The following is a 26,241-nucleotide window of genomic DNA, read 5'->3' as shown; positions in this document are numbered from 1 at the left end:
TTAATGCAATTATGATTAACCATATGCAGTTGCATCCATGCTCTCCTGCAGCAATCATGTAATAATGAAAACATCTCCTGTACAGTGCAACAGCTCTAGTGTGTGCTGCCGCAAATCTTTACAATCCAGCCAGGAATAAACAGTGCACATTCCAATTGTAAAGATCACAGAAAACATGTGAGAGGAAAGAGAAAATTTGCATATTGGTCTCAGTAAGGTCATGGCAATCCTTCACTTGTATTTAAAGTTTTCATCCATTAGCATGTGATTTACAAAACGATGTAGCAGAAGAAGTTACTGCCAAATGCACTGATTACTGGAACGTCTAACTGAAAGCATAAGATGAGTACTGAACTCATTGATTTTCTGAATTCAATGTTTCTGAATATTTGAACTCACTGGTTAATATTATATGTTGAATAGAATGACACCACTGATGAAACCATTTCTGTCAGCAGTATCCTTACACCCCTTAGGCATGGTCGGTTTAGCAAGGATAAGTGTGCCTGACCAGAAAGAAACATAGGGGTCTGCACCGTCCGAATCAGGACTGCCCTGCCTCTCCTGGTGGGGTACAGCATTTCGTCTAAACATTGTAGGAGGAACCAGGGTGAACATCACCATATTAAGACCAGCATGCTACTGATTTTAATCAGGGTGATTAGTGTAGTGAGAACAAGCAAGCCTTCTTGAGACATGGCACTAGCACGTCCCATAAGAGTACCATATTGCCTCCATTTAGCTAATCAATGTAATTTCTGTATAGTATCTCAAATGAGGGCCAACAATAATGTCAGGATTTGCTTCAAAATTGGCATTTTTTACTGAATGGGCAGGCATTAAGAGCCATAATACCACTCCATAATCCATTACTTGGGCTTTGCAATCATACCTTGTGTGCAATCTTTAGTTCCTGTTTTGTGGCTTGGATCTGGTTGCGATACTCCATCATTTTGAAGTTGGCTGCGGACAATTTTTCTTGCAAAGCTTTGACCTCAGGATTCTCAACCTTTTAAAGAAAATAAACAAAGAAACAGAAACTTTTTACTGCCTGGAAAATATGTAAAACTGAACAATGCATCTTAAGGAAAGCAGACAAATATACTACAATAGATAGAAACTTTAGCAACTCTACCCTTGCTGGATTTGGAAGACGGTGGCACTCAGGTTAGTGTGTGCTTCAGCTGATTTGCTTCTGGGCTGAGAAATTAAAATTGCTATTAGCCTATACTCACATAAAATGTTTAATATGTTTATAGAAAGTAACAGATTCAGCAATATGTAGGTACACTAAAAGATAATTAGATAAAAAGTCAGCCAAACTGAAGCTCAAAAGTGTATGTTCACCACTAGTAAAGGTGAACTTTCTGTTTTAGTCCTATCGCCAGATAGCAGGTGAATGAGATTCTCCAGGGATTCAAAGGAGCCAGGGTGGCTTAAAGGTAAACCAGGGGGAGATGAAAACTGAGTTGCTCAAATAACAAATCTAGGGTGGTCATTTAAAGCATGGAGGGCAAGTCACTAAACTGCTAGACTAGCACAGATCCTAATTTAGCATGACACATGAGCGCTCACCCACCACCCATACTTCTCTACCATTCTGGCTTAGGAATTTTGGACAAACGTGCTCTCCCTAACCCAGGTGGAATATGTATAGCAAAAACCTAATGCCTGGTGGATCGCCATGTTGTAGCAGCAGACTCTGCCTTTTTATTTCTTTTGAGGAAAGAAACCCCTAAAGCAGAGGTTTCTTTCTACAGAAAAAAAGCTACAGCTTTGAAGTTTAAGGTGTCTTCTCAGAAAGCATGGGGTGTCATCTATAATTTTTCCTGCCCAGGTCACATCTCACATAGCAGTGCCAGGCAAGGGAAATGCTCATTGAAACCCCTTTCCTAAACAGTGGGATTTCTACCTTTTGTTAATAAATAATTTCAGATTTCACCTTATATTCTGCGATGGTCCTACTAGGCCTATGGTTTAAAAAGTATTCCCTCCTTAATTTATTCAAATTCCCTTTGAGTGGCATGAGGAATCTACGTAGGGGTTCAACAATCAGGATTCATACAATTAGAGGGAGGAGGATGTCAACAACTCTGACAGTCCTGCAGGCTTCTGAGCATTTCTGTCTTGAGCTTTACCAGACGGGGGTCACAGGGGCTATGAAGAATACGATCATCTAACAGCGGGTTGAAGGAGGAGGAAGAGAACCCAACCTGGCCTGTGTGAGCTGGGTTGTGCTTGACAGTAACCATGGAGACGCGGCGGGAAGCAGAAAAGTGGGGTGCTCACACTGCACTAGAGAGGCTCGGCGGGGGACCTGCGGACAAGTGACTAGAGTGGTTCGTTCAAAATGGGTTGGGGTTTTGGAAAATCCACCTAGCTGCACAAAGAGGTGACAGGTGGCGTTGCAAGGAGTCAAAGGAGGTACAGGAGGTTTAGGAGCAAGCATGGTGCAATGGGCACCTGTCACGTTGGGTTGAGAATCACGTGGCATGGCAGCAGGTGGTTTAGAAACCAATGCTGGCTAGTTCCCGCTTCACTCCTTCACCCCATTGCTCTGCCTGACTTTGTACTGGGTTAATCTGGTTAACCAAGGGCAGGGAAGCACTGTGACGAACCTGGTCCCTGATCTCCCCTGTCAGTATGCGGATTTGTGCGGCCAGAGAGGTATGGTGGCTTAGGAGGAGTCGTCAGGTTGCAGCCCAGGGGATGGAAACGAGTCTGCATGGAATGCTGCAAATGCTGTAAATTATATTAGCATTGAGATCACAGTGAGCTTAGCGGCACCAGGTAAGACTGAAGTGCTATTTTCGTTTTCGTACCAACTTTGGAGTGAAGTATCTGGGCTATCTTCAAGACATTGACCAAGGCAAGTTAATTATGGTGAAACCAACGAACAGACGACAAGGCAAAAGCCATTTAAACAAATTTATAAGGGATTCTATGAAGGATATTCATGCTGATGAAACCAAAGTCCAAGTTGATAAAGATGGACATTGCCACATGGAAAGAGCAATACAATTCTTGAGCATATTACAGCAAAATGCAAAAAGAAAAGAAATGACTTAATTAAAGTAAAATCTATCTGTTACTAATACAGCAGAAACAACTGTATCCCGATAATTTGAGAAGTTGCCAAGCATGCACAGAAAATTTCGATACTAAAGGAGGATGCATGCCTGATACATTGGGTCTCAGACTGGGAGAACCACTGAACTCAAATTGTCCCTATCTATAGGCGTAAACCGAGGAGTTCACTTTATAGTTAAGAAAAGCTAGCAAAGGTGCTGAGCCCATCATTGTTAAGCAAATAAGATGGTCATTGGCTGGAGGACACAGCCCTATGAGTCTAAGGAACCAGTCAATATTGGACTCTTTGGTAACAATGAAGAAACCCCCAGAGCATCTTGACCACAGATAGAAGGGACAGACAGAACAGGCCCAGTATTTACACAGAGGCCAAGTGAAGTATGTTTAGAGGAAATAGAAAATAAAATAAAAGAAAACAAATGAAGATTTTGGTATTAGTAAAAATAGCTTTATAGTGCTGCTTGGGGTAGAGTGAAAAAGATTCAGGATGTCGAAGTGAGCATTTCTGCTCAGGGCTGTAATGAAAACATAAAATAGAGTAATGGAGGGCTTAATGTTGGGGTTCATATAACTGACCATGCTTTAATCACAAAAAAGCCTGAATTGCAAATACAGGCAGAGATCAATCCTGTACCAATAGAATTTGCGATGAATAATGAAACAGACAGCCAGAGTGGCACATAGAATCAAGGGCAATCAATGGCAGTGGCCCTCGCAGGTGTGACTATTAAGGTTCCCATGGGGCCCGGACTGCAGAATATACCCAAAAACTTTACAGGACTAGCAGGGGAGTGGACGCAAAAGGTTGGTCCAACTGGTTCTGAAATAAACTGGGAAGTTGAATCAGTTGAACCAGTTAAAACAACAGCCATGCGAATACACCAAAGCCAGTATCCTATGGAAAAACTCAAACCTTGATAGTATATGACTGGTGTCTAGTTTTAAAGAATTTACAGATTGGCTAGGTTTCCCTAGATGCTGGCTGCGCTAGGGTCCAAAATCTACAGCTGCCAACATTTGAAAAAAAGGGTCTGTTTTCTATGGAAAAATGTGAAGTGTCCATTTCGTGTTTTGGTCCATTTCCTGTCGTGGGCACTAGGCCAACCCACACAAGTGAGGTATGATTTTTTATCAGAAGGCTTGTGGGAGCATAGAATAGTAGAACATTTGTTATTACCAATTGGATTTCGCTGTATTTGTGCCTCTTAAATTAGGTCAGTGCATAGAAAGAAGACATTTTAAAAAATACCCTATAAATCATATGCTACTACGGATACTCACACATTCAGAGGTGTGTAGAATTACAAATAGACAACGCTCCTAAACTCCATATCTCGTGCCCATTTCAGAAATACATATGTTTCCTTGATACAATTTTTCACTCTACATATTTCACCATATAAATTGCTCTATACACCGTACACAATGAAGAACCATTGTACGGTGCGGCTCAGTTGTTGGCTCTGGGTACCTTGGCTTCTTGAAGAACCTACAAACCCTGTATATACCGGCAACCAGAAGGGCCTAGCGGAATGTTCATTTTTTCTCCACTCTTGTTCAATATTTCTTTATTTCAACAGTTGTTTTTTTATAGAAAAACCTTGAGAGGTCTACACATATGACCCCTTGCTGAATTCTGAGTTTTGTCTACTATTCAGAAATCCATAGCTTTCCCGGATCCCTCATGGGCTTTACAATGGTATCCAACACAAACTTGGTTGAGAGCACAAAACATAGGAAAATGGGCTACCTCTTTGAAAAATGCCAAAACTGTGGAACAAATTTAGTTTTTTTTTATTCAGCTCTGCATGCTCCTGAAAGCTGGGAAGATGGTGACATTAGCATAGCAAACAGTTTGTTGATGCCATTTGTAGGGGGAAAAAATACAGACAGTTTTATCCGGAAGACTCTTTTCCCAAAACTCAATATTTTGTCTATTTTCTTGATCCCCTCCATTGGAAGGAAAAACGCTGTGTACCTTTAGTATCCCCAGGATGTTGAAAAAAAGGTCACACATTTGGCATGGATACCTTATATGGTAAAAAAGTTAGGGCACCTTAACCGCAAACTTCCCCAAATAAACAAAAAAGGGATAAGCACTGGAGGGGGAAAAGCCCAGCAGTTAAGGGGCTAATCGAGGACTGGGATTACAAGTAACCTTTCCATCAGCATCAAGGTTTTCAATATCCATATAAAGCAGATTAGAAAAACAAGCTTAAGCCAGTACCAGAAGTGAAGAAACCAGTGTCATACAGTGTCTTGATGATCTATTTGGAATACTCTCTCTTCTGGATCAGAAAATGTTCAGTAAATTGTTTGAGTGAGTCTAACAATGCACAGAAGTGAGAATCCAACAATGCAACTCTTAAAATGCCTAAGGAATCCATTTGTCAGGTCTACATCTATATGGGGCAGAATTGATGGAAACAAGAACATTGTAATTTTTATCTGGAGGAGGACTGTTGTCACCTTGATCTCGGTGAAAAAAAGCCTTTAAGAGCAGACCTGGGTACTTTTCCATCTCAGCTGGCTTGGATGTTAGCCTTAGCAAACCTCCTATCTGCCCCTCTGTAAGACATCACCTAACAGATGGTGCAAAACTTAGTGGCATGCCAATCCAGAAGTCAGACCATGGAGACTTTCGAGGATGTTTTCCCACTACTTGAAAGACACTCATCAGAGAAAACTGGTATAATGAATTGCAATATTGATTAATTACTTAATAGCCAAAGACATTGTCAGAGTGCAGAAGGTGGAGAGAAAAATAGTTTTTATCTGGAAAAAAATACCCATCAGCAGTTTACCTGGGTCTTGATCAGTGAGCTAAAAAACACTGCAAACTAACTCTCTCCTGTGCATGATAGTATAAGGCAGACTTCCAGAGTTATTAAGGTGGCAGGGTCAGTTTTAATTCTTTTAAGGTCTAACTACAGGAAAAAACATTCCTTGCTTTATTTTTATTTTTAGAGACACACTGCTAAAGTGGTGGTTTTAGGCCAAGTGTACTTTATTGTGTTTGATTTGGTTAATTAAATAATATTTTTTCAAAATGCAAGATAATTGATCATTTGTCTGACAAAGGAGATTGAGAAATGTCTCACATTGAAAGTTGCATTGTTATAATTATTGTCAATTTAAAAAAATGCATATCTTACATTACGATTTAAAATTCTGGATAACCATCATGGAGATCAATACTTTCTCATGGACGTGTCAAAAGTATAGTTTCGTAATATAGTATTATGGACTGATTCAGGCTTTGTTACAGGCATTTACTAAGGCTGTTTAATCACAGCAGACAGTGTTCAATTTGTGGGAAGCAAAATGGTCTGCCAGAGATAAGCTTACCCAGGTACACCCACCACCACAGACTATAGGAGCCTTTTGAGAAGATCAGTAGCCGGACCTGCGGCGGTTCCTCCATATGAGTGGAGGAGCTCGCCCCCCACTCCTTTACACACTGCTGCCTGCACGACAAGCTTGAAAAATAAAATGGTAATAAAATCCTTTTATTACCATTTTATTTTTCCAGCTTTCTGTCAGAGAGAGCAGGGCGGGGCCAGCATCATTGCTGCTGATTGGAAGCAATGACAAGTGGCCCCTTCAGTTTGAAGTGCGCATGTCGGTTTGGCTAGCTACCTTGCTACAGCCAAACCGATATGCGCAATCCAAACTCTCCAACCCAGCCGTCTTAGACAGCTGGGCTGGAAAGCAACCACAGGCATCCAGTGCTCTTTGGAATGCTGAGTCCGCCTGCTCCAGACACTACACTCATTCTGCTTAACAGCATGAGAGCAGCATCTCGATTGGATAAGAAGCTGTGGGAGCTCTGGTACCTTGCGCTCGGAGGAGTCTGGACTCGGGGACTGGATTTGCTGCCCGCTAAGGTAAGTTTCTTTTCTTTTTTAATTTTTAAATGTTTGTTTATTTGTTTGCATTTTTATTGAATTGTGTTTATATCGCCACACCATTTTTGCCGGTCACCAACCGCTACTGATCCAGACTGAAAGGTTATTCCAGTGCTAGGCCCACTGAAAATAAAGGCACCACTGGAGAGAATGCACATGGCACGTGGGAAGGGCTGAATGCAGAAAGCCAGGGTGTTGAGACAGCAGAATACTATCAAAGCTAGGAAATGCACTTATTGAAGAAACCACCCTGAATATCCAAGACTAATATTGATCGTATCTAAAACTGCTCCAATGAACAAAGACTATGAATGTAACTTAGCTGGAAATTCAGGAGGTTATTAAAAAAACTCAGGTCAAGGATAATCAAAGCTGGGAGCCAAACATGGTCTGACGCCAGCTGTAGCAAGCCTACTTTAACACTCAGCCATGGAGGTAATAAAACATATGCATTTGCGCCTTGCGGAGATGAGTCGGGGGACCATCTGCTTGACATTCGTGATCACATGAGGATCTAAAAAACATGACAGGAAACTGGTAAAATGCACAAGGAATAGATTATTTGCGAAATTTGCCCTGTTATACCTTGCTCAGCTGTGGGTAGATGCTGATGGGAAGCCCCTTTTTTTTCCTTATGTGAAGGAGGCCATCAAATTTCTCAAGTCGCTCAGACCTGATTGGAACTTTCTGTGGATGGCTGCGGGCTTCCCATTCCATGCAAAGTGTTTCCAGACAGCTTCAGAGGGATGCAGAGGATCTCAAAGCGTGTTAAGTTACTTCGAACATGGGCCTATGCGACTTTTCCAGGACCCTTAATACTTCCAGTATATGAGATAAGACTGGCATGGCACGATGCTGGCTGTGTGTCTCTTGAGGGAGGTGGGCATGCATCAATACCAGTGATAATTGCTTGTATCATGCTAACATCACTCAGTCCACAAGAGTATCATTGACAGGAAAAAGAGTTGCATTAGGTACCCAGACACACAACACTCATGTGACTTGTCACACAGACTTCCTTGGTCGAAATGATCTTGATTATTGTAGAAGGCATTATAGGATTGGTAGACTATCTCAGCACCGGAGATTCAAGTAAAACGCTTTTTCACCTGAACCAGGAGTTTACCCTATTAGGGAGAACAGTGTCCCTCCTATTGGTGGGTATATGCCTTAGATGCCTCCCCTGGACAACACAGGATAGGGATTTCCTGTCAACGTCAAAAAAACATTTAGGCCTTCAAGTCGACTCGCAGGTTGTCAAGTTAATTGGTGGAAATACAAATGTCAGGTCTGACAATAGTCAAAAAGGGGCAGAGTAGTAGACTGTAGTAAATCTTCAGTTCCAGAATCTGAATAGCTTTAGTAGTAGTGATGCCCTGTTGATCGGTTCTCCAATGAACTGTTTGTATTGAAATATAGCACACCACTAAACTTGCTGTCAACACCCCAAAGGGTAAAAGCAGAGATCCTGTGATGAAGTTTACATTTTTAGAATAATGTGCAAGTGGTTGTAGTTAGAGAACTTACTAGCTTATGGTGCCAAGTTGGGTAAAAGGAGCCATCCCATTGCCCCTAGTTATAATCCAACAAACAAGTAGTCCTGAAAAAATGCTACCAGTATCTAAGGAGCAGGCAACGTATTGCAAGTAGTGGTGTACATGCACCATTCATACTTGGACTTGCACTAAGGAATACAGGAGACTTGGGGCCCGATGTAGGTGGCCGTTTCAGGCCATTTACCGACCGGTAACGGCCGATTTCGGCCTTTACCGACCGGTAAATGGCCAATCGGTATGTAGGGGCCTAAATCCAAGGCCACATGTAGGTAAATCTACATTTACAGAATCGGTAAAATTACCGATTCTGTAAAATACCGAATCGGTAATTTTACCGATTCTGTAAATTCCATATGTAAGTGGGACTCTTCTGAGTCCCAAAGGCCTTAACGAATCGGTATTTTACCATGAAATCCAACTTCATGGTGAAATACCGATTCCGGTGTGCATGCACATGTGTGCATGCACACCTATGCCATGTAGCAGGCAGGCCTGCCCCTAGGGCTTGTATGCCTGCCACATGGCACCCAATCCTGTTTAGGGGGTGGCAGGGGGTGTCAAAGTGACCCCCCCTGCACCCTTGTGAAATTCGGTATTTACCGATTCGGTAAATACCGAATCGGGGAAGCCTATTGATTCCTATGGGCTTTGAAGCCCATAGGAATCAATAGGCTTTACTGATTCGGTATTTACCGAATCGGTAAATACCGACTTTTACCGATTCGGTAAAAGGGAACATCTGGATTCCCTACATACCCACCCCTCACATTTACCGATTCTTAATTACCGAATCGGTAAAATTCGGTAATTTTCGGTAATTAAGAATCGGTAAATGTTACTTACCTACATCTGGCCCTTGGACCCTCTACAATCTAGACATCTAGGGCCAGATGTAGGTGGCCGTTTCAGGCCATTTACCGATCGGTAACGGCCGATTTTGGCCGTTACCGATCGGTAAATGGGTGACAGGTATGTAGGGGGCATTTTTTTACCGATTCGGTAAAATTACCGAATCGGTAATTTTACCGAATCGGTAAAATAAAAATTCGGTAAATTTACCGAATCTGAGGCTCCCATATGTAGGTGGGACTCTTCTGAGACCCAGAGGCCTTACAGAATCGGTATTTTACCATCAAATCCAATTTGATGGTAAAATACCGATTCCGGTGTGCATGCACATGTGTGCATGCACACCTATGCCATGTGACAGGCAGACCTGCCCTTAGGGCATGTATGCCTGCCACATGGCACCCGAGCCTGTTTTGGGGGTGCCAGAGGGTGTCAAAGTGACACCCCCTGCACCCTTGTGAAAATCGGTATTTACCGATTCGGTAAATACCAAATCGGTAATGCCCATTCATTCCTATGGGCTTCAAAGCCCATAGGAATGAATGGGCATTACCGATTCGGTATTTACCGAATCGGTAATTACCGAATACTTCCGAATCGGTATTCCAGCACATCTGGAATACCTACATGTCAACAGCTTAGATTTACCGATTTTTAATTACCGAATCGGTAAAATTCGGTAATTAAAAATCGGTAAATCTATTTTACCTACATCTAGCCCCTAGTTGCTTTTGTCAAGCTGCTGACTTTTTCCATTATGGCACATACCCCTCACAGTCGGGTACCATAGGATAAGCAAACCTCAAACTAATCTAAAACGGAGAGTTATCTCTTTCCTTGAGCAGGACTGCTGGTCATTTGCTAAAGCTAATTTTTACGGAGCAGAAGAAAAGCCATAACTACTGCAGATATAATAACCATAATCATGTTGGCAACTCCCTTGAAACTAAACTGGAACATGAATGATTACAGTTGGCTTACTTAGGCAGAATATGTAGAAAACCTCTCCAGCTGTTTCATAACCCAGTAAGAGGAATTTTCCATCCAATAGGACCTAACCAGTATCATCTGAGTCCAAGCCATGGATTTCCTTTTAACATAGAAGACACAAATCCTGTAATTGAGAGCCAATGAAGATCAAGGTGGTTGCTGAACACTACTCTTTGGTTATTGGTCTATAAGGAAGGTCAGGTGGGGAAGAATATAGAACAATTCACTGAAAATCTGCAGAGGGACACGGATTGCTGAGACGCCCCCTGACGTCTTCACAGTGGAGTTGTCACAAACAAAAGGGGCTTCTTTACAAGCATCTAACAACAGGATTCTCAACTACTAAAGAGACAGAAGACCAATTCTGAAAGAAGTCTACAGAATTCTCATTGGGGCCAGTAGCACAGTTACCAGTCCCATCATAATTTACAAGGTTTGTGGTAAATCTGTAGACCTGGTACATTTCGCTCAGGAATTTGGCTGTTGAAGGAAGCCAAAAAATCTACCTAAAACTACAAGAGAAAAGAGAAATGACTTGGGTATCAGATGCATAATTACCAGTACCCCCAGTAATTCATAATATCTCAGTGGGCATGCCACATACGACAAACGAAGTAAATGTGAGCTAATGGCTACTTTGTTGACTAGGGAATCATGATTACTGATTTGCAGTTCACCTTATCCATTTGTCGATACTGTATGATTAAAACAGAAATCAACCCACAAAGAAAGTCATATCTAAGCTACTACAAATCCCTAAAAACAAATAACCCCTTTGAAATGGGAGATTTGTAGGAATCTCTGTCCCTTACTTGTAAGCCCAATTCTTTATGTCATGTGGAGCAGTGGAATCACTATTTAGTAATCAATCCATATAGACAATGTGTGGATAAATTCTCTCATTACATGCAAATGTCATTAAAAAGTGCATATCTGCTAATCACAATTGGGCATATCACAATTCTACCTATGCATTCTCCTGCTTCAAGCAAGGCCAATTAAGGTGCAAAATATTCTAGAATCTGTGATCCTTGGAAATGTTTAAACAAACCCTTGAATTAAACATTTGTTGAGCCTTCCTGAACAATACAGTTAGGTATTCAATACACACAATAGAAACACATACAAGAAAGACGTTTCTGTGTATCAAAATGCTCATACCACAGCTCCTTCCGTGTTCCTGGGGGTAGTATGACGGGCCCCTGGATCTTTTCCACTTAGAGCCGGAGGATTGGTTAAGGTTGCCTGCAGCTGAATACAGAAAAGATCAACAGTATATGCAACGTTTTAGACAAATATGTTCATATACTAGTATTGCACAAAGCACGAAGACCAAATCCTACTAAAACTGCAAGTGTGATGCAAGGTATGAATGCTTGCACACCAAGTTCCCTTTCTTGAAATGCAAATTTGTCCTTTTAACTTTTACACCCTACCTGAAAGATCACAGCTTGCTCCTCCATTTATGTCATTTTTTTACTAACCTGAAAGCTCATCTCCTCATTACACAAACAGTAGCATGTTATTATGCTCCTCTTACTCCTGTTGGTAAATTTTTAGGCACTGTTGCCCTCTTAAAAGTTCTTTCATGTCTCAGAGTTTCTTTTGTTCTATACAAATTAAAGCGCCAAACATATCATCTACGGATTATTGTGGCAACCTTATTGGCATTGGAACCTGGAGACGTACAGGCACATGCATCAATATTGCATTTTGCGATTCCTTAATTGCGAAAAATAAGGAATCGCAACTAAGGAATTGCAAACTGCAATACATCAAGAAATCGCTATAAAAATAGCGATTTCTTAAAATTCCTTAATTGCGATTCTCTAATTGAGAATCGCAATTAGGGAATACTTCCCCATCCATTCCTATGGGCCTAGAGACCCCTAGGAATGAATGGAAAGACATTCTTAATTTGCAATTCACCATTAAAAATTCGCAAATTAAGAATGCAATTTCAAGGGTGCAGGGGTGTCCAAAGGACACCCTGTTGCACCCCTGAAATCTGCTTAGGAGTACATTTTGCACACTCACATGCCCCAAGGGCATGTGTGTGTGTAAAATGGAACTTTGAAAAATGCACTTTACTGCATTTTTCAAAGTTTTCGCAAATTACCATGAAGGTCAACTTCATGGTAATTTGCTCCCCTTATTTGCGAATTCGCAAATTTTTAGAGTTTGATGCATTGCATTTAAGGAATCTCAATTTGAGATTTCTTAAATACAATTGCAATTTAAGAAATCGCAATTTTGCGATTTCTTAAATTGCGAAAATCACAAAAATGTTAATGCATCCCAAAAATGGGAATTGCATTCGCAAACGGCCGAATTTTGCGATTCGCACCATTTGCGAATGCAATTTACTTTGATGCATGTGGCTGCTAGATTCTAATGCCAGTTTCAGAACTTGACTAAGCAGGATTTGGATTCTTAGAAAAACACCTATCCCATGTGTTTCAAACTGTAAAACGGGTGATGTAACTGCACAACGTGACATGTGCAATGCAGAACTGGAAGAAAAAAAAAAATCACACGTGATATATAAAATCTTGAATGCGCTCCTAAACCCCATGAATGCAGGGGTCTGTTGCTCTTCAAGTTGGTCTGTGCTAGATAAATAACAATATAAACCAACAGATGTCACAAGACAAACAACAATGTAATGATTCTTCTGATAATGGGGTTTCATCTGTGGTATATTAATTCCTTAGACTGCAGTTTTGATTCAAAGGCTGCAGGAAAATGTCAACACATCTGTCAGCTAATAACGTTTTCTTTGCCAGTTGTTTTCTGCTCCTGTTTCTAGGCCTCATCTACACACTGTTAATTGCCTGTTGTTCACAAATCCATTGTAAATACTACTTTACCAAATAAATAAGTAGACTTTGCTAAAGCCGACTTCAAACCACTGGGCTTTTTGGTTTCCACCTCTTACAGCTACTTGCTTGAGATATTGTCAACTTCATCATATATTAGCCCAAATGGGAATGTCTCTCTTACCTCAGTCTATCAATTATTTCAGGAGTCCTTGCACTGCAATGAATGCAGCTTGATCAGATACTGGGCATTGGAAATTAAACCATTACTGCTTCTGGACTCAGTAGTAGTTACAGGCCATTATAATCATGAGTAAATTGTTTGAGAGGTGCAAACAAGATAGGTGAGTGCTATGCCTGACCCTGACGGTACTGTAAAATACCTCTCTGGTATGTGGAATACACAAGAAGGGCAAATTTGCAATACTTAACGCCCAGCAATTGTTCTGACTGAAAGTAGCTATATTATATGAAGTAGCACTTCATGGCAGCTTGGACTTCCCGCACTAAGGACTAGCACAAAACACCTTTGGACACATTTGGGGAGCCAAACAAAGTGTGATTCATAGCAAATTGTGGGTGATTTAGAGTTTGGCTGAAGGAGTTTACCAATAAACAAGACTATAAAACCACAATTACTACTTTTTGTGGTTGTGGGATTTAGAGGTTTTCCAACAACTACAAGAATGCATTATCCTAGTTCAGAAAACTAGTTGTGAACATGGAAAAGACCAAAATCCTGTGTTTTGGAAGAAGCAAAACAACGTTCTCTTGGTATCTGGGCACTGAGAGGTTGGAAAAAGTGATAGAATACAGATATCTGGGGATGTGGTTCGCAAGCAGTCTCCATTGGTATACCCCCCCTTGATGCATTAAAAATGAGGGCTTCTGCAGCAGTGAAGGGATTAAAAAGATGTAATAGTGTACACGGCGAAATGTCTGATAGACTGATGTTAAAGGCCTATCAGGCAATGGTCTCTCCAAAATTTTTGTATGGCGCAGAGGTACTTTATATAAGTGGCAAAAATAGATGGGATAAAGAGGAAGGTAATATACTTGAATGTTTGTTCGCGCTGCCAAGATCGGCTATGGTACAGGCGGCAAGATTGGGAATCACCGCATGGAGTATCATAGTCTGTATGTCTTTGTTACGTTTCTGGCAGCGGCTGGGTTTGGATGTATGTCGTTACTACGCATACTTTTACAACGCATGCCTTTACCACGCAGGTTTTACAACGCAAGTCGATACAACGACTTGCGTTGGGGGGCGCTGGGTAGTGAATAGTTTAATTTACTATTCCAACTCCAGTCCACGTGGATAGTAGGGAAGGTTTTGGATAGTAAATTAAACTATTCCCTATCCTACAGCACCTCCTAGCGCAAGTCGTTGTAACGACTTGCGTTGTAAAAGTTGCGTGGTAAAGGTACTGCGTGGTAAAAGTTGTGTTGTAAACGCTGTTCCCCCTGGGTTTGGGTGAGGACCAAAACATTTCTTTATTTTTTTATATTTAAATTTTTTTTATTTTCCAGAGTAATAAACCAATAAATGTTACAGCACACTTATAAATTTCAAAATCAGAATCATTACAGTGCTAATACCATCATTTGCAGATAATTGTAACTATATTTTGATGCGCTAATGATTAAAGCAAAAATAGAGAAAACAATTTACATACTTTTCACCCCATGTCCTCAGCTATCTAGTCGTTGGCAACAGACATCCCTTCCCGATTTATCATTCCGTTTTTCCAATTTGCCACTGGATGCCAAATCTTCTTTCCCAGAGATCTGCCTCTTTTTCCCTTTCTATCATATATTGCTTTTTCTAAATTATAAGTTGATAATAACCGGGCAATTCACATCTGAAAGGTTGGTGGGACCTGTTGAGCCACGATATTGCTATGCAAATTCGAAAGACTGCAGCCAACATAAATATAAACTCAAAAGGAGCATCCTCAGTTCCTACCGAGACCCCCAACAGTAATAGCTCATCTGTAAGCATAATTTGAAGTCCCAGCGATACGTCAGAAAATTTCTCAATCTCTTTTTTGAGGGAAAACAATTGTGGGCATTGCGAAAACATGTGTATAATGTCTGCACCATCGGAGTCACAACGTGGGCATGTTATTCCTGTGTTGCCCCCCCATTGTGCAATTCTGGCTGGGGTATGATAAAGCGAGTATATAGTCTTGTAGTGCTGTGACTGTAGGGTAGCAGGACATAAAACCGTTCGGCCCAGATCAAGGGATAGCTGAAAACCTTCTGACTGTAACCCCAGTTTATCCGCCCACTTCCTGACATATTTCTCCCTATCATCGGTTTTATATGTACACAATTCTGCGTATAAATACCGAATCCGGCCTGCCATTCAAGGTTGTAGGCATAAAGATGTGTATTAACCTTTTGCACCTAATAAAGGTCTTGGAAAAAAAAAAGAAAAAGAAAAAAAAAACGAATCGTACAATGAGAGCTGCCTTCTATATAGTCCATTATGCGACAAGTCCCAAAGCCCAACGTTCCTCCCTGTTTGTTTGCCAGATAGCTTCTAATCTGTAAATAGTTGAAAAAGCTATTGTTTGTTACTTTGAATTTGCTTTGGATTTCTTAAAACTGTAGGATTTCCCCCTGTTGGTTCATAAGGTTCCCTATCCTCTTAATCCTTTATTATCCCAGTCCCTCATCACCATATCCCTGAAGATATCACCAGGTAGAGATCTGTTTGTATACATTCGTGTGTAGCTATTGTGTCTTCCTAATCCCATTTTCTTTTGTAACACCTTCCAGATACTATAGGCAGCTTTTAAAGTTTTGAACCTAGTATGCTTGAAGTTGCTGAAATCATTTGTGTTTAAAAATCCGTTTTCAGCCCCTTCTCCCAACAGTGCAGTATAGACATTAGTGTAGCCCTGTGTGCCTTCTTCTCCTAACTCTGTGCCGCCACCCCCTATTAGTCCCTGAAAATATTGCATAGCTGTGGCCCAGTAATAAAAACGAAAATCAGGTGCTCCCCAACCCCCCTTTTCTCTTGGTAGTGTTAGGTGTCGATATGCTCTCCTGGTTTTACCTTGTGCCCAAATAAATTTGTTTAAAATTGCTTCTATTTTGTTAAACCAAAAGTGATCAAAGAAGAGTGGGATTGCTCTGAATAGGTACAAGAAATTTGGAAAGGTAGTCATTTTGATCACATTTATACGGCCCATCAACGTCAGATGAAGCTTGTGCATCCTTTCAGTGTTCTCCTTTACTTTGTTTACTAGTGGTTTCATATTTATCTCTACTAAATTGTCTAAATCTGCAGTAACTTTTATTCCTAAGTATGTGGCTACTTTGACAACTCTGTTGTCTTGATATGTCATATAGGAGTTTTGTACTATTTGTGTTTTCTCACTATTAATTCTATATCCCGAGATTGCTCCGAAGCCTGTTGCTTTCCTCTCTATCTCAGGGAGAGCAATATCTGGATTGTTGCTGATTAGAGCCACATCATCCGCATAAGCGAATACTTTATAGCTGGTATCGTGTAGCCTAATTGGGGAGATCCTACAGGTATTTTCGAGTCTACGCAAAATAGGATCAATGTTCAGGGCAAATAACAGCGGAGATGCAGGACAACCCTGCCTTGTGCCGCGTTTAATTTGTACTGGGTCAGTATATCCTTTGTTAATCCTTATTCTAGCATTCGGTTCTGTGTACAATGCCTGAATTGCCTTAATATATCCATTCCCCAACCCAAACCATTTCATTACTTCCCATAAGTATTTCCAAGAGACCCTGTCGAAGGCTTTCTCTGCATCCAGAAATACGGCCGCGACAGGGTCCCCTGCAACTCCCATGGCATCTAAGATAGTGATCATCTGCCTCGTATGCTGCGTGGTCCCCTTCCCTGGGATAAACCCGTGCTGTGATGTGCTCACCAAGTGCTCTATAATCTTACTTAATCTTTGTGCAAGTGTTTTGGAATAAATTTTGGCGTCTGCGTTCATAAGTGTTATCGGGCGGTATGACCCAGGTTCTAGTGGGGGTTTGCTTTTCTTTAGTATTACGATAATATCAGCCCCTCCCCATGAAGGTGGAATTGATTTACCAGACTGTGCCTGCAAAAGAGTTTCATGCATGTCCTTCCCCAATGCGTCCCAAAAGATTTTATAGAACTCTGCTGGGATTTGATCTGGGCCTGTGGCTTTTCCAACTGGGAGGGTATTTACAGCTCCCTGTACTACTTGTGCTGTAAATCTGAGCTCTAGTTTTTCCTTCTCCTCATCTTGTAGCCCTACACAGTGTATGTCTTCCAAATATTCTGTGATCTCTTGTTCTGTGTTTTTAAGTGTCTGCTCATAGAGTTTGGTGTAGAACTTCCTAAAAACCTCCTGTATTTCTGTTAACTTATTTACTACCTCCCCTGCCTCATTCTTTATTTCCTTTATTTGCCCTGCAGCCAAGTTCTGCCTAGTTCGGATTGCAAGAAGGTGTCCAATTCTTTCATTATACTCATAGCTTTTCTCCCTTTTAGCCGAATAGTTAGCTGCCATTCTCCTCACTATACTTTCACTTGTGTCTGCTTTATTCAGCTCTATATTTAACAGTATGTCTTCCAAAGGTTCTTGCTTAGAGATGGCTAATATTAGGCGCTCTTCCATATCCGTTAAATCCCTTAACTTTTTATCCATTTCCTCTTTCTCATTTTTAGTCCTTTGTAGCGTATAGCATAGGGTTTCCCCCCTGACGCCCGCCTTGAAGGCATCCCATACCATACCAGCCGAGGTTGATCCTCTGTTAATCTCCCAGAATTGGCTAATCCAAATTCTCATTCTATTCAAATAGTTTTCATCTTTTAAGAGCCCTCTTTCAAAAGTCCAATTGTAGGACTTCCTTTTCCCCCCGTCAACCAACGGAAGAGTTAACACAAGAGGATTATGGTCCGATAATATCCTGGGGAGCCTCTCTAAGTAACTTTTGCCTATCAAAGAATTGGAAATCCAGAAGTAGTCCAGTCTGGCCACCAATTTATGCGGTGCCGAGTAATATGTGCTCCCCGTCCCTTGTGGGTGTTTACAAGACCAGACATCAGTTAATGCATTATGATAAGCAAGATTACAAACTGCTTTACAAACTTTCTTTTTCCTCCCCCCATATATCCCTCCTCCCGTCAAACCCAAACCCATTAATCCATTAACATTAAAATCCCCACAACAAATAATCGGTTCAGACCATAAGGGTAGTTCATGATCTAGGAATTCAAAAACCTCTGGGTCATCTTCATTAGAACCATATACCGATACAATAGTACAGAATCCTGCCTTTGATTCACCCTCAATCATAACCCATCTCCCCCCTGATGCTCTTTTTTCCTCTTTACTATGAACACCCCTTTTTTTGCTAGTATGGCCACCCCCCTCGTCTTTTTTTCTTGTCTGGTATAGGCTAATACCTCGAAACCCATTTGATCTAACAGATATTTGTTATTTCCCTCTATGTGGGTCTCTTGTAGGCTTATTATGTCTAATTTCAACATTCTTAACATGGCAGAGTTTTTCTGTCTTTTTCCTCCATCATTTAATCCACAGATATTTATAGCAGCTATCCTAATCGCCATCTTGATTTATTAAACCTTTCCTTCCTGCAATACCACTCAATATTTTTATAACCACCTGCAAACAATGCTCCCTCCCAAAACACCCTACGTTTGTGAACTTCGTATACTTCCTCTCTAAGTGCTGTACTTGCCACCCTTACTTCCTCCCCCCCTGCCCCCCCAGCCCCCAGCCCCCAGCCCCCCCCTCCCTTCTCCCCCCCCCTCTGAGATCCCACCCCCCCTCATTACAGGCAAATAGGTCAATTATGACCTATGTGTAGCCACTATAGTCTGTAGTGTCGCCTCTCTCCCCTACCCGTCCCTCTTAACTCATTCAGTTTACAGTGGTAATCTATTCATATATGTCAATTAACCTATGGTGTTTTAGGTGGACTTCTTCCTCTGTTATCCCTCCCCCTATGCTGCTCAGTAAGCTCTGCCAGAAATTCTCCTGCTTTAATTTCTGAAAAGAACATCCTAGTATGCCCCTTATTGATAACTTTTAATCTTGCTGGGTATAATAGGTATGCTTCTACGCCTTGTTTCTGAAAGGGGGTAATCAATTGCCTTAGCTTCCACCTTCTCTCAACTGTGACATGGCAGAAGTCAGGCCTGGCAAAAAATGTAACTCCATCAAATGTTTTCCTAGACTCTGGCCTGGCCCTATCCATAATCTCTTGCCTTGCTAGGAAATTCCCTAGAAACACAAGCATTGCCCTGGGTAATGTATTCTGTTGCCCCCCTCGATTTTTCTTTATTGATAGTGGATATCTATGGGCTCTTTGGACTTCCAATTCCCACTGCCACTGGGACTCCGGGAAGGCCCCTTCCAAGAGTTTGATCACATACCCTCTGGGATCTTGCCCCTCCAACCCTTCTTCAAGTCCCAAGAGTCTCACGTTGTTCCGCCTTTGGCGGTTTTCAAAGTCTTCGATCTTCCACTGGAGATCCTCCACTATCTTCCCTTGTTAGTTTTTGAAGGCCTGCCAGTCCGTTGCCTCATCTTCCATCCTCCCTGTTCGCTCTTCCACCTGTGTAACCCTCTCCTCCACCTCTTTATATTTTCTATTTAATTTTCTGAGTGACGCCTTTATCTTTTTCGTATCACGTCTTGCCCTCCGGCTTTCTACCCTGGCTTCAGTTTGCATCTGTTTAAGCATGCCAAACATCATCTCCATTGTTACATTCTGGGGCGTAGACTTAGGTGGCAGCCCACCACTAGCCCCTTCTCCTTGTCTGCTTTCTTGATAAGTCCCTGAGGTGACTGAGTAGTCCCATGACAGTTTTTTGTTCATACTGCTCATAGACCCTCGTCCGTTTCTTCTTGCTCCAACTTTCTTTCTCTTTTGCGTACTTATGTCTCTAGAGCCCTTACTTGTATCTGAGCCAGTAGTAAGATCGGTAGAGCTTTCCTCCTCATGTTCAAGCTCGCTAATATCAGTAGAGTCAGACCCTTCATTGACTGAAGAGAACTCAGGAGACCCCCCTCTATTGCCTATGCTCCCAGCTTGCTCCTGCTCCTGCTCTTGCTGTGATTCAATGCTTAGCAAGCTTTCCCATTTAGTTTCTGGAGGTTGGTTAGTTTGAGTGTTAAGCCCCGCTTCTACTGTCAGTAGGGCATCTAGCATCTGTATATTATTGTGTCTCTCGATTTCCTCCAGGGCCCCCAGAGGCTCCTCAGCCGTCCCCATTGCTCCCTCGCTCACCTTTGCTGCACCATTGCTCACCTTTGGAACAAAGCTCCCCTCTCCTCTGAAGCTGGCGCCTTCCGCAAGATACGTGCTGTCTTCCGACGTGTTTGCTGGTTGCCCGGCAACTGTAGCACCAACGCTTGCGTCCTCGAGGACGGCTTTCTCGGCTCTCTCGATTTCCGCGTTCAGCGTGGCTGGATGCTGACAATCTCCATCCCGAGTTTGGGGAGCTGGGGGCGCTTTGGTGGCGAAGGATTCTGACAAGGTAGGCTGCCGCATGGCATCTTTTTGCGGGGGAGGTTGTATCCGATGTGATCTGCTTCCCTCGGCATCCTTCGGGGGTTCTTTCTGTGTTTTGCTCAAACCGGTCGTAGAGAGCCTCGTCTCTGGTTTCCTTTCGGGTCTGTCACCTTTTCTTAGTTGTGAAGCCTTTGAGGAACGACTGGGAGCATCTGCCTGCTTTTTAGCTCCCGTGAGTACTTTTGGCGTTGCTCCTGATCGTTGGTCATCGCGCATTACCGAACCTTTATTCGTCCTGGTAGCAGTTGGAGGCTTTTCTTTATCCTGCTTACTGCGTTGCGACATCGTAATAGGTGTAATGAAAGCACTGATTATGCTTCTCCAGTAGTTATTCCAAGCCTGTATCACCGCTAGAGTTGCCTGACTTAGCCGTCCCTTGCCGTTTGTTCCAGCTATGATACAGTGTATCAGTCCATCCGAAAACCGCATCCCTGCATTCAAAATACCGGCACCATAGTATCAGGGTAGGCGAGAGAGTAAAGTGCGACTTTACTCTACAGCGCTACAGCGGCCATCTTGCCTCCCCCCTCAGAAGTTTCGAGGACCAAAACATTTCACAGTGGTGCAAAAATGAAATTGCCAACAGTGAACTGACCTGGGCTAAAGAGACTAGAGCTACGATCAAGGAAGCGTATGGTGTGTTAAACCTAAACTGGGGCCCTCAGTATCTTGAACCTAGGTTAGATAAGAAAGATCTTAAGAATCTGGGCGTAGAAGTGTCTCAAACCCTTGATCAAGAATACTTATTACGGAAAAGCTCAGTCTCCCATATGGCTATAGCATGGAAAAATGATATACATTATCCCTATATCGACAGGTTACCCAGTTTCCAGCTAAGGCGTGAAGTGCTACGAGGTAGAATAAAATTAAAAACAACTGTTATATGTTATATGTTATATTGGTATTTATACCGCGCACAACTACTCATGAGTATCCTGGCGCGAAGCAATAATACACATATGGCGAGAGAAAATGAATTAATAGGCCAGACTGAAAAGGCGAGTTTGAGGAGTTTTTTAAAGCATCTTATGTCCTGAGTGTGACGCAGCACTATAGGTAAGGCATTCCAAAGAATGGCTGCTTTCACAGAGAGAGATTGGCTGCCCAACCTAGCTCGGCGGAAGTAAGGAATTACCATCAGACGCTGGGCAGCCGACCTTAAAGATCGTCGAGGGATGTAGAAGGCCACTCTCTTCTTAATGTAGGAGGGACCAGAGTCATGTAAGGCTCTGTGTATTAAAACAAGGGCCTTAAATTGTACCCTCTGTACCACTGGCAGCCAGTGGAGTGAGGACATTTGCGATCTTATACTAGTTCGCTTAGAGATGCCCAGGAGGAGTCTCGCCGCAGCATTCTGGATAAGTTGAAGCTTACTGACCAGGAATGCTGGGATGCCAAGATAAAGTGCATTGGCATAGTCCAGGCGAGACAAGATGAGTGCTCGGGCAACCATCTCATTGGCCTGTTGGGGAAGCAGAGGAAAGAATCTGCCTAAGGACTTAAGGGTCCCAAAGCAGACGCCTGTGAGTCTTTTTATGTGCTCTGTAAACCTCAGATCTTCTCCAAACCAAATACCTAAGTTCTTGGCTAGGCCACCTTCAGAAAGAGGACGGGGAAAATCGGGGGCCACAATGCTTTTGTAAACTGAGCGGGATATTGCCCATATAGAATGATTTCCGGTTTCCGATAACTGTGTTATCGATTGGTTGGGCAACCACTTTGAGAATGATGATGGCTAAAATAACATACATGGTATAGAAACATTTTGTCTTTTACATATTGTATTGCCATAATCCAATATCTTGTGAACTCACTAAATATGTTTATAAGCATGTGTATAGGTCTTCTGTGGTGTTGAGTCCCCCTGGGTACTTAGCATCTAACTCATGGATATAGCGGGTCTCCAGTCTGTGCAGGCCTTGCTCTCTATTGCCTCCTCTTTTGTTAACCGGGACGGCATCTATCAGATAGTATTTAACATCTTTGGGGTTAGATTGATGTGTTTCCCCAAAATGTCGAGCCACCAGGTAGGTTTGATCATGGTTTTTGATTGCCCTAATATGTTGTAATACCCTTTTGTGACCCTGAAGTTTGGTGCTGCCTCCATATATTAAACCGCATGGGCACTCAATTACGTAAACAACATGATCTACAGGTGAGGGCTTTGCTTATGATATGTTCTTGGTTGCCAAAGGGTGTCACATAGGTTTTCTTATTTTCACAGTGTTGGCTGGCCATAGAGCCACTCACACACTTACTAACTCACTCGAACAGCCCCTCACACAACCATTCACTCATCCATACAGCCACTCGTACAAACAGTTACTCACCCACACAGTCAGTCACATAACCACACACTCACCCATACAGCTACTCACAGACCCACTCACTCAATCAGCCTCTAAAAACAACCTTTCACTCACCCATACAAGCCCTCATACACTCACTCACACAACCACTTATATACCCTTTCACACATCCATAAAAGTACTCACATATCCTGTACCAACTGTCACTCACACACAAACTCATTTAACAAAACACCTACTGAAACAGCCACTCACTCAGCAATACAGCCACTTACACACCCAGTCACTCACTCATACATCCATTCAGGCACCCACCCACTCACCCATATAGTCACTACACACCTCTTACCCACCTAAGAGCCACTTACACAACACACGCCGCCCCATATAGCCATTGACACATACACTTGTTCACCAATACAGCCACTTACATAGCATCTCACTCACCCAGACAGCTACTCACACAACCACTTATACAACCATACAGCCACTCACACACTCAAATGCTTAAGGATACTGTGAAGAGAAGGCGGCCCCTACCGTACACAACCCGATGGTTCCCTCGGGCTCCCGAAGCTCCCGGATCGATCAGACGGCGTCCCTGGCACCCCGGACACCATTGTTTTCTTCCTCCTTGCAGGACCCAATCCGGAACGACCAGAAACTGGAAGGACTCCCGCGTGACCCCGGAAGTCCCACCCCCTACCCCACGGCGGACGACAGAAAAGGAGAAACCAACGACGGCCTGGTGTGCGGAGAGTTCGGATCGTGGCAGAAGACGGACGGCGGCACCCCTGCAGAGCGGAACGGAGAAGGAGAAGACGACAAGGTCTGGACGGAGGACTGGTGGAGTCCTGTGGAGGACGCTGGAGAGCGGCCGTAGCTCACGGGAGAGCTACGGCGGGACCATGTGAGTAACATCCCCCCTCCTGTGTAGATAAAGTGTGAATCACCCTAGCGTAAACTGCCCACACAAACCCCCCTCTTGGAATCACTGAGCACTGTGTATTATATCGAAGCCACCCTGACCACTGTACATTAAGTAAAGCACGTCTTCACGAGCTGGCACTTGTATGATATTCCTGGCACTGCCTCTATCCTCCGACACCCTCCTCTTCTTCCCGATCGTATTCTACCCTACCCCCTCCCTCACTGTCTGCCTTCTCTTACGCACTCCCGGTGACGGCATAAGGTATCCATACCGTTTGGAACGGTCGGACTAACGGTCCTTTCTTTATCTCTCCTTGCACGCCTCCGAGGAACCACCACCCGTGGAGGGATCCAGAGCCCCCTGTTGGACGACGGCACCTCTACCACCACCTGGGCTATCCAAGCACCTCTAGGAGCTATCTGTGGGACCTGTGACTACGGACCTTCCACAACGTGGACACCCCCTCCCAGACTCTGGTCTACCCGTGACTTTGTGCAACCCCCTAATAAATAGACATCGCTCACTACATACGGCCTCCACGCCTGTTATTCCGGTCCGCCGCTACCCCACGACAACAGATACATACAGTCACACAGCCACTCACTAAAAACATGTCAAAAGCCGTATCACTCATTAGTAGTACACCTAGGGGCCAGAAGTTCGACCTGCAAAATAGCACCTCACAAATTGCGACTCGTTTGAGACTCACAATTTACAAGGCGTTATTTGGCATGTACAACAGTGTGCTTAACACTGTTTGCGTTTCCCAATGGGGTAGCTACCAAACCCTGTGGGACCAGTGACCGGTACGGTAGCAATACAATGTGTGCACGGAGATACAAAACTGTACCCCACCGCCAGGGTACGTGTACAACACCCGACTGACCAGGGCACCACGCTCACTGTTGGCCTCATTCCATCCCTCCCGGAACAAGTAATACTGGGCAGTGATTACTCTGGACTACCTCGTCTTCTCCATGAGACCACCAACTCCCTGGAAAAGTGGTGGTTGGAGGCCCCGTTTCCACACGACCAGCCAAGTCAAGAGGCTTCGGGCAAAGCCCACAAAACGAAAACCCAAAAGAAGAAAGAGAAAAGGAACCATGTTGCTGTTCTTCCCGTCAGAGTGGAAGAACACCCCTGGGAAACCGACAGGGAGTTCCGAGCCGCTCAACAGGAGGATCCTGTCCTCCAAGATGCCTGGAGTAGTGCTCTCGACCACGAAGACCCTTTACAAGTAGGTCCCTATTTCTTCCGAAAGAATGGCCTACTGTACAGGAAGGGAGGGGCACAACAACCACCCCAGCTACTGATCCCGGGACCCTTCCGAGACAAGGTGTTGTTTCTCGCTCATAGCCATCTGCTGGGGGGACACTTTAGCGACGAGAAGACAGGACAGGCTATCTTGGAGAAATTCTATTGGCCAGGGGTCTACCAGCAAATAAAACTGTATTGCCGTGCATGCCCGGTTTGTCAAAAAAACAGCCGGTATCGACCACCGAGGGTACCCCTACAGCCTCTACCCTTGATTGATGTACCCTTCAGTAGAGTAGGGATGGACATTATAGGCCCTCTGTTACCCTCCAGAACTGGTTGTCGATACGCATTAGTACTGGTCGATTACGCCACCCGCTTCCCTGAAGCTGTACCCCTAAGACAGCCTACAACTCAAAATATCGCTAAAGCCTTGATCTCAATTTTTTCTAGGGTAGGCTTCCCTCGGGAGATATTGACTGACCAGGGAACCCCCTTCGTGTCCACATTGATGAGGCAGGTGTGTTCACGACTCGGTATTAAGCAGATAAGGACCTCCGCTTACCACCCGCAGACAGACGGGTTGGTGGAGCGCTACAACGCCACTCTCAAGAGTACCCTGAAAAAACTGTTGGCCCTCGAGAGCAGAAGGTGGGAGGAGATGCTACCCCTGGCTCTGTTTGCGATCCGCTGCAAGGTGCAGAGCAGCACTGGCTATTCGCCCTACGAGCTCCTATATGGGAGACCCCCAAGAACCCTGTTGGATATGGCTAAAGAAGCCTGGGAGGCCGAACCCGACCGGACCAGACCCCTCCCTGAGTATGTAGAGAACCTTAAAACACACTTGGGTCAAATACGGGACATAGTCAGGCAGAATATGACGATTGCACAAGCCCATCAGAAACAACAGTACGACAAAGGTACCAAACCCCGATCTTTTGCCCCGGGTGACCTGGTCCTTCTCTTGATCCC

The 26,241-nt window shown here is 43.5% G+C and overlaps 1 protein-coding gene across 1 annotated transcript in view; it reads right to left on the bottom strand.

The window, feature by feature from the left end:
* CCDC13 (coiled-coil domain containing 13) overlaps positions 1–26,241 on the bottom strand; it is a 498,753-nt gene that overhangs the window by 363,054 nt on the left and 109,458 nt on the right. The window contains exons 5-6 of the mRNA XM_086941089.1: positions 11,555–11,644; positions 893–1,009 (exon numbers count right to left, since the gene is read on the bottom strand). Of these exons, the coding sequence (XP_086797215.1) occupies positions 893–1,009; positions 11,555–11,644 (207 nt within the window). The remainder of the gene's footprint in view (positions 1–892; positions 1,010–11,554; positions 11,645–26,241) is intronic.

The sequence above is a fragment of the Lissotriton vulgaris genome, chromosome 10 (genome assembly GCF_964263255.1).
Source record: "Lissotriton vulgaris chromosome 10, aLisVul1.2, whole genome shotgun sequence".
NCBI classification, from domain to species: domain Eukaryota; kingdom Metazoa; phylum Chordata; class Amphibia; order Caudata; family Salamandridae; genus Lissotriton; species Lissotriton vulgaris.
This window is presented reverse-complemented; position numbering and strand designations above follow the sequence as displayed.